At 47.9% G+C, this 9,784-nt stretch overlaps 1 protein-coding gene across 1 annotated transcript; it reads right to left on the bottom strand.

Moving 5' to 3' along the window:
- Nucleotides 1–298: 298 nt before the first annotated feature.
- LOC120040960 (leucine-rich repeat and fibronectin type-III domain-containing protein 2-like) lies at nt 299–9,033 on the bottom strand (the record flags this gene model as incomplete). Its single annotated transcript, XM_038985930.1, has 4 exons — nt 8,549–9,033; nt 4,258–4,428; nt 3,231–3,392; nt 299–982 (listed from the first exon to the last, which is right to left on the bottom strand). Coding segments are annotated over exons 1-4 (1,466 nt in total), but the record flags the coding sequence as incomplete, so codon positions are not given.
- Between the last annotated feature and the right edge of the window lie 751 nt (nt 9,034–9,784).

Here is a 9,784-nt window from a genome sequence, read left to right on the forward strand (position 1 = left end):
CTCGTCTGCTGTACAGGTGAGGGGTAGGTAAATGAGGTGTATAGAGGTCAGGTGTGTGTGGGGTGAACTCAGGTATAATTATAGACTCACCTGTACACCAGCGCCTCGTCTGCTGTACAGGTGAGGGGTAGGTAAATGAGGTGTATAGAGGTCAGGTGTGTGTGGGGTGAACTCAGGTATAATTATAGACTCACCTGTACACCAGCGCCTCGTCTGCTGTACAGGTGAGGGGTAGGTAAATGAGGTGTATAGAGGTCAGGTGTGTGTGGGGTGAACTCAGGTATAATTATAGACTCACCTGTACACCAGTGCCTCGTCGGATGTACAGTTGTACTGTATCTGAAACATCCACACCAGGTAAACTCCAGCCGATCGGCCCAGGTCCCATCTCACCTGGGCTGAGGTAGAAGTGACTCCTTGTATCCCTACAATCCTCTCTCCTTCCTCCATCCTAGTCCCCCCGTACTCCTCCTCATCCCCCTCTCCCTCTTCTCCTTTCCTCTCCTCCGTTTCTTTCACATTCCCTCCATTTCCACCATTAACTCCGGTATTCCCACTTTTCCCGGTGGTGATGTCTGAAGAACCCGGAATATTCCCATTAGAATTACCAGTGTTCCCGGTAACCGTCACATTCCCCGGAACGTTCACATTCCCATTCCGATGTGGCAATGGAACGATCTTTAGATCCACCGTCGCGGTAGCCTCCCCCGCTGCGTTTATCGCTATGCACGTGTACGCTCCGTCGTCCCTAGCAACCGTAACTAAGAGATCCAATGTTCCGTTTCGGTACGATGTCGTGCGGCTGGAATTCGCCACAATCCGATCGCCGGGTGAGACAAAATGGATGACGGGTTCGGGGTCGCCGATGGCTCTGCATTTCAAGGTTGCCCTTTGACCTTCCAGGACCCAGAGCTTGTGGCTGTGTCTGGTGATGAGGGGCGGTTCACAGGTGAACTCGTCCTCAGGGATGGACCAGAAATACCTGGACAGGTGAGATGAAGAGAGAGAGAGGTAAAAGCAAGACAATGTACGAGGTCAGTGCTGAACAAGTATCTTTTCAATGGAAGCAATAAGAAACACAAGATGTTTATCACAAGTAAAGACCATTTCTCAGACTCATCTCAAATAAGTGGACGGCATTAATTTAACCTCAAGGTTAGAGAGGTGGGCTGATGACCGGATGGTTGCCTGTGGGGAAATCTGCAGGGAGGCATCCTGCAGCCGAAGGGTTACCGGCCTCAATATCCCCATATTCTACCTGCCACCGATGATTCAGAGTATCCTACCTGCCACCGATGAATCAGAGTATCCTACCTGCCGCCGATGAATCAGAGTAAACTACCTACCACTGTTGAATCAGAGTATCCTACCTACCACTGTTGAATCAGAGTATCCTACCTACCACTGTTGAATCAGAGTATCCTACCTACCGCTGTTGAATCAGAGTATCCTACCTACCACTGTTGAATCAGAGTATCCTACCTACCACTGTTGAATCAGAGTATCCTACCTACCGCTGTTGAATCAGAGTATCCTACCTGCCACCGATGAATCAGAGTAAACTACCTACCACTGTTGAATCAGAGTATCCTACCTACCGCTGTTGAATCAGAGTATCCTACCTACCGCTGTTGAATCAGAGTATCCTACCTACCGCTGTTGAATCAGAGTATCCTATCTACCACTGTTGAATCAGAGTATCCTACCTACCGCTGTTGAATCAGAGTATCCTACCTGCCACCGATGAATCAGAGTATCCTACCTACCGCTGTTGAATCAGAGTATCCTACCTACCGCTGTTGAATCAGAGTATCCTACCTACCACTGTTGAATCAGAGTATCCTACCTACCACTGTTGAATCAGAGTATCCTACCTACCGCTGTTGAATCAGAGTATCCTACCTACCGCTGTTGAATCAGAGTATCCTACCTACCGCTGTTGAATCAGAGTATCCTACCTACCACTGTTGAATCAGAGTATACTACCTACCGCTGTTGAATCAGAGTATCCTACCTACCGCTGTTGAATCAGAGTATCCTACCTACCACTGTTGAATCAGAGTATCCTACCTACCGCTGTTGAATCAGAGTATCCTACCTACCGCTGTTGAATCAGAGTATCCTACCTACCGCTGTTGAATCAGAGTATTCTACCTACCGCTGTTGAATCAGAGTATCCTACCTACCACTGTTGAATCAGAGTATCCTACCTACCACTGTTGAATCAGAGTAAGCTACCTACCACTGTTGAATCAGAGTATCCTACCTACCACTGTTGAATCAGAGTATCCTACCTACCACTGTTGAATCAGAGTATCCTACCTACCGCTGTTGAATCAGAGTATCCTACCTACCACTGTTGAATCAGAGTATCCTACCTACCACTGTTGAATCAGAGTATCCTACCTACCACTGTTGAATCAGAGTATCCTACCCACCACTGTTGAATCAGAGTATCCTACCTACCGCTGTTGAATCAGAGTATCCTACCTACCGCTGTTGAATCAGAGTATCCTACCTACCACTGTTGAATCAGAGTAAACTACCTACCGCTGTTGAATCAGAGTATCCTACCTACCGCTGTTGAATCAGAGTATCCTACCTACCACTGTTGAATCAGAGTATCCTACCTACCACTGTTGAATCAGAGTATCCTACCTACCGCTGTTGAATCAGAGTATCCTACCTACCGCTGTTGAATCAGAGTATCCTACCTACCACTGTTGAATCAGAGTATCCTACCTACCGCTGTTGAATCAGAGTATCCTACCTACCACTGTTGAATCAGAGTATCCTACCTACCGCTGTTGAATCAGAGTATCCTACCTACCGCTGTTGAATCAGAGTATCCTACCTACCGCTGTTGAATCAGAGTATCCTACCTACCACTGTTGAATCAGAGTATCCTACCTACCGCTGTTGAATCAGAGTATCCTACCTACCACTGTTGTATCAGAGTATCCTACCTACCACTGTTGAATCAGAGTATTCTACCTACCGCTGTTGAATCAGAGTATCCTACCTACCGCTGTTGAATCAGAGTATCCTACCTACCGCTGTTGAATCAGAGTATCCTACCTACCGCTGTTGAATCAGAGTATCCTACCTACCACTGTTGAATCAGAGTATCCTACCTACCACTGTTGTATCCAAGTATGCTTTTATTATTATTCAACAATGTTGTGGTATAAGAGTAAAGCGATCATTCATATAATTATTGTCGTGGTTACCTGCCGGCCAGCTGAGGGGGCGTGGCGCATGTCTCCATATCGTCCTCTCGGACCAGCCGCCGTAACCATAGCAACTCACAGTTACAGTGTAGCGGGTTCCCTCCGAAGTTCAGACTGATGACGCTGTTGTAGGGAGTGGGACTGATGGCTCCCGTCTGAGACCTGGGAGAGGAGAGAGAGAACACAATGAGTAGATATTCTGTGTGGCTACATTGGTGGAGTGTTGATTCCCGTTGGAGCCACCGATGCAAGAACGAACGCACTTACTTACTACTGTAAGTCACTTTGGATGAAAGAGATTTGCATAAAAGCGTCTGCTTAATGGCATGTATGAAAATTATACTTTATTAATAATGAATTTGGTTAGAACAGGAGTTTATATTCTGCCCCAATAGCCAGTTTTTCAATCACCTGGCACGGGACTTGAACCAGCAAACTTCCTGTTACCTACCTGGCAAACAGGGGGTCAGGGTCCTCAGACTGTTGGAGGTCATGTCTGGGCGAGCCAGGTTGAACAGCTCTCTGACCTTTGACCTCCATCTTAGAGCTACGGTATCTACCTAGCTAACATAGGGTGCAGAGCCTGCAGAGCCTCACATGCAGGCGAGCCAGCTTGTAAAGCTCTCTAACCTCTGACCTCTGACCTCCATCTTAGAGCTACGGTATCTACCTAGCTAACATAGGGTGCAGAGCCTGCAGAGCCTCACATCCAGGCAAGCCAGCTTGTAAAGCTCTCTAACCTCTGACCTCTGACCTCCATCTTAGAGCTACGGTATCTACCTAGCTAACATAGGGTGCAGAGCCTGCAGAGCCTCACATCCAGGCGAGCCAGCTTGTAAAGCTCTCTAACCTCTGACCTCTGACCTCCATCTTAGAGCTACGGTATCTACCTAGCTAACATAGGGTGCAGAGCCTCACATCCAGGCGAGCCAGCTTGTACAGCTCTCTAATTACAGACCCACCTCTCTAACTTGTAGGACAGGCTAGCTGGGTGTTTACGGTATACATTATAATAGTTGTATCTTACCTTGCAAACAGGGGATCAGGTGGCAGGGTCCTCAGCCTATTGGAGGTCATGTCCAGGCGAGCCAGCTTGTACAGTTCTCCAAAGGATCCCTCTGCGATGTGGTCTATCAGGTTATGATCCAGGTTCAGGGTGTGGAGACTGGCCATGTTCTGGATCGACTCCCATGGGACCCTGGGGTGGACATGTTGGGGTTATAACACATCATAAGCACTACATAGTGATGTGGTCTATCAGGTTATGATCCAGGTTCAGGGTGTGGAGACTGGCCATGTTCTGGATCGACTCCCATGGGACCCTGGGGAGGACATGTTGGGGTTATAACACATCATAAGCACTACATAGTGATGTGGTCTATCAGGTTATGATCCAGGTTCAGGGTGTGGAGACTGGCCATGTTCTGGATCGACTCCCATGGGACCCTGGGGTGGACATGTTGGGGTTATAACACATCATAAGCACTACATAGCAATGTGGACTATCAGGTTATGATCCAGGTTCAGGGTGTGGAGACTGGCCATGTTCTGGATCAACTCCCATGGGACCCTGGGGAGGACATGTTGGGGTTATAACACATCATAAGCACTACATAGCAATGTGGACTATCAGGTTATGATCCAGGTTCAGGGTGTGGAGACTGGCCATGTTCTGGATCGACTCCCATGGGACCCTGGGGAGGACATGTTGGGGTTATAACACATCATAAGCACTACATAGCAATGTGGACTATCAGGTTATGATCCAGGTTCAGGGTGTGGAGACTGGCCATGTTCTGGATCGACTCCCATGGGACCCTGGGGAGGACATGTTGGGGTTATAACACATCATAAGCACTACATAGCAACATTCATATGTTGTTCATAAGCACTACATACATGTTCAGGGTGTGGAGACTGGCCGTGTTCTGGATAGACTCTCATGGAACCCTGTGAATGGTCTATAAAAGCCTTAATACCATTCGTATGGTGTTCATAAGCACTACATATCACTACATAAAGGCTACGTAGAGTCACCAGGTCATGGTGGCGGTTTCACTCCTACATTACCAACGTGACGCCGGCGCATTTGTGCTAGAGGTCTTCACAGGTGCAAGAGACCCGGAAATTCAGAGATCCAACCTTGGACCCGAGTGGTGTCGGGAACATGACGCCGGGAACATGACGCCGGGAACATGACGCCGGGAACATGACGCCGGGATATCTCTCTCTCTGGGGATAGTCCTCAGCTTCTCTTCCTGTTTTATCCTTTATGTACATACAGGATATTCATATTATTATATTAATACCATACGGTGGACCCCTAAGCCTATAGGCCTATACATGCAATTCCCTTGTACATTTAGTGCTCAGCTCTCCGACAGCTCAACCGTGAGCTGGATAATTATTGTTTTCTGAAAATATAAACCAAAGGTAAAATCCAATAAAAAAAATAGGCGATGAAGTTTTGAATATGCTTCACATCGAAACAACGAATAATTGTGTAATTTGCTAAAGGCAGTTTTTAACAACACGTAACTATGGATAATTTATCTCTCATTTATTGATTGCAGAGCCCAGTTGGAGGTTTCTCTCTCTGTCTTTCTACTCTCGGATCCAAACGGGTCTCTCGGATCCGAACCAGCACGGCTCTGTTTGGGTTTGTTTTTCTACAGGACTTTTCAAAGCGGGTCTGACTGTCCTCGGGTCCATTCGGGAACGGCTCTGCATTTAATATATATATGTTTTTTTAATGCGTATCTGGTCTTGTGGGAATGCCATGGATCCATTTGGGAACGGTTCCAACTTTCTGCACCAGTGAAGACCTCTAGTTTGAGCTACAGACTGGTGGGTTGTTGCCAGCATTGGATTTATCTATTTCTTCAGTATCCACTGATATCAACCATTAGTCTGTGTGATTAATGGGACCCAGAGCTAGACCCGTCTATGGAAAGCTGAGACTTTCATGAAACACGCACATGTTCTGCTCTATGGCCTCACAAGCCACGCAGGAGTCGTTAAAAGGATAAGAGTTTATGTTTACATAGACGATCATAGGAAATCCCAGGACATAGTATCTATAATAGTGTAATAAACTCGCATATTTGCTGTCATAAACTCCAAACTCCACACAGTGGTCACTGACGAGTTGAATATTGATTTTCCACTGAGCAAACCATTTCTGTAGTAAAAGCATTCTTAGAAATTCATTTTTTTTATCAGGTTTATGCTCTGCTGACCTTGTTTCTCTTAATGAATGGAACAGTTATGTTGTTTTCTACTTGTAGATCTACTTGTTGTCCTGGTTTTACGGAAAATAACACGATAAGGCTAAATATGAGTGCAGAGCAAGAAGACGAATGAAAGTAGTGAATTTTAACTGTGAGATTTAACGTGTGGAGACTGGTCACGTCCTGAGACTGATATTAATTAACGTGTGGAGACTGGTCACGTCCTGGGACTGATATTAACGTGTGGAGACTGGTCACGTCCTGGGACTGATATTAACGTGTGGAGACTGGTCACGTCCTGAGACTGATATTAACGTGTGGAGACTGGTCACGTCCTGAGACTGATATTAACGTGTGGAGACTGGTCACGTCCTGGGACTGGTATTAACGTGTGGAGACTGGTCACGTCCTGAGACTGATATTAACGTGTGGAGACTGGTCACGTCCTGGGACTGGTATTAACGTGTGGAGACTGGTCACGTCCTGGGACTGATATTAACGTGTGGAGACTGGTCACGTCCTGAGACTGATATTAACGTGTGGAGACTGGTCACGTCCTGAGACTGATATTAACGTGTGGACACTGGTCACGTCCTGGGACTGGTATTAACGTGTGGAGACTGGTCACGTCCTGGGACTGATATTAACGTGTGGAGACTGGTCACGTCCTGAGACTGATATTAACGTGTGGAGACTGGTCACGTCCTGGGACTGATATTAACGTGTGGAGACTGGTCACGTCCTGGGACTGGTATTAACGTGTGGAGACTGGTCACGTCCTGGGACTGATATTAACGTGTGGAGACTGGTCACGTCCTGAGACTGATATTAACGTGTGGAGACTGGTCACGTCCTGGGACTGGTATTAACGTGTGGAGACTGGTCACGTCCTGGGACTGATATTAACTTGTGGAGACTGGTCACGTCCTGAGACTGATATTAACGTGTGGACACTGGTCACGTCCTGGGACTGATATTAACGTGTGGAGACTGGTCACGTCCTGGGACTGATATTAACGTGTGGAGACTGGTCACGTCCTGGGACTGATATTAACGTGTGGAGACTGGTCACGTCCTGGGACTGATATTAACGTGTGGAGACTGGTCACGTCCTGGGACTGATATTAACGTGTGGAGACTGGTCACGTCCTGGGACTGATATTAACGTGTGGAGACTGGTCACGTCCTGAGACTGATATTAACGTGTGGAGACTGGTCACGTCCTGGGACTGATATTAACGTGTGGAGACTGGTCACGTCCTGGGACTGATATTAACGTGTGGAGACTGGTCACGTCCTGGGACTGATATTAACGTGTGGAGACTGGTCACGTCCTGAGACTGATATTAACGTGTGGAGACTGGTCACGTCCTGGGACTGATATTAACGTGTGGAGACTGGTCATGTCCTGGGACTGGTATTAACGTGTGGAGACTGGTCACGTCCTGGGACTGATATTAACGTGTGGAGACTGGTCACGTCCTGGGACTGATATTAACGTGTGGAGACTGGTCACGTCCTGGGACTGATATTAATGTGTGGAGACTGGTCACGTCCTGAGACTGAGGCAATTGTCCCGACCTTCAGAACACACTAATGAAGATTCAACAAGCCACAACACAGAGATTGTTGGTAGCTGTTTACATGCATTCATTTGACCAGAACAGAAGCTGGGACACTGACCATAACAGAAGCTGGGACACTGACCAGAACAGAAGCTGGGACACTGACCATAACAGAAGCTGGGACACTGACCATAACAGAAGCTGGGACACTGACCAGAACAGAAGCTGGGACACTGACCAGAACAGAAGCTGGGACACTGACCAGAACAGAAGCTGGGACACTGACCAGAACAGAAGCTGGGACACTGACCAGAACAGAAGCAGGGACACTGACCAGAACAGAAGCAGGGACACTGACCAAAACAGAAGCTGGGACACTGACCAGAACAGAAGCTGAGACACTGACCAGAACAGAAGCTGGGACACTGACCAGAACAGAAGCTGGGACACTGACCAGAACAGAAGCAGGGACACTGACCAGAACAGAAGCTGGGACACTGCCCAGAACAGAAGCAATACTGACCTTCGGATGTTGTTGTATGAGATATCCAGGTCCTCCAGCGTCAACAGGAAATCATCGAACGCTTCCGCCGACACCCTCGTCAGCTGGTTACCGTTGACGATGAGGTGTTGTAGATTAACCATTCCCACAAGGTCTCTCGGCCCCAGCGTCGTCAAGCGGTTACCGTCCAAATGCAAACTTCGCAAGCTCTCTAGATCGGAGAACGCCATTGGTCGGATGGAGTGGATAGTGTTCCGGGACAGAGTCAAATCAACCAATCCGGTCATGTTGGCAAAGTCCGACCCGCCTACTTCCGTGATGTAGTTATCAGCCAATCGGAGCTCGACAGTTCGCCGATCGACATTCGGTGGAACGAATAGGAGGCCTTTATCTGCACAGAGCGTGCTCAGAGAGTCTGACAGGTTCCGACAGACGCAGTGGAATGGACACACCGCAACCACGTCCCACATCTCCCCTGCACCAATCAGAGAGGGCAACAGGCAGCAGCATGTGACCAGTGTCAGCCAATGGAGGGCCGGAAAAGCAGGAGATGGGCCAGGGGTGGGGCAGACACAGCGAATGAGATGCGAGGGAAGAGTAGGGTTGGGAGGGGTTTCCGGGGAACAGCGAATGAGATGCGAGGAGAATGATCGAGGAAGTGATTGGGAAAGTCTTTCACTGTCATTCTGAAGTGTGATTGAAGGAGTGATGGAGGGATGGACGGAGGAGAGGATGGAATGTTCTGCCCTTCTCTGTGGGTGTAGGTGTGTGTGGGGCGATGGGTGTCGTCTTCGGGTGGGGTGGTGGGGTGGGGGGTCTGGCATGATAATATTGAGAATTATCCACAGACCTAAGAGAGTGAGAGAGAAACAGAGAGACAGAGAGACAGATAGAGAGACAGAGAGAGAGAGACAGACAGAGAGACAGAGAGACAGAGAGACAGTGAGAGAGAAACAGAGAGACAGAGAGAGAGACAGAGAGAGAGAAAGACAGAGACAGAGAGAGAGAGAGAGAGAGAGAGAGAGAGAGAGAGAGACAGAGAGAGAGAGAGAGAGAGAGAGACAGAGAAACAGAGAGACAGAGAGAGAGACAGAGAGAGAGAGAGAGAGAGAGAAGGGGGAGAGAAAAGATAACTATTACAAATGAATTTTGCAAATTGTTTGGATAGTATTATGTAGGAGTGTATTTGTGCCTACAGTTGAAGTCGGAAGTTTACATACACCTTAGCCAAATACATTTCAATTCAGTTTTTCTGTC

The sequence above is a fragment of the Salvelinus namaycush genome, unplaced genomic scaffold (assembly GCF_016432855.1).
Source record: "Salvelinus namaycush isolate Seneca unplaced genomic scaffold, SaNama_1.0 Scaffold3949, whole genome shotgun sequence".
NCBI lineage: Eukaryota > Metazoa > Chordata > Actinopteri > Salmoniformes > Salmonidae > Salvelinus > Salvelinus namaycush.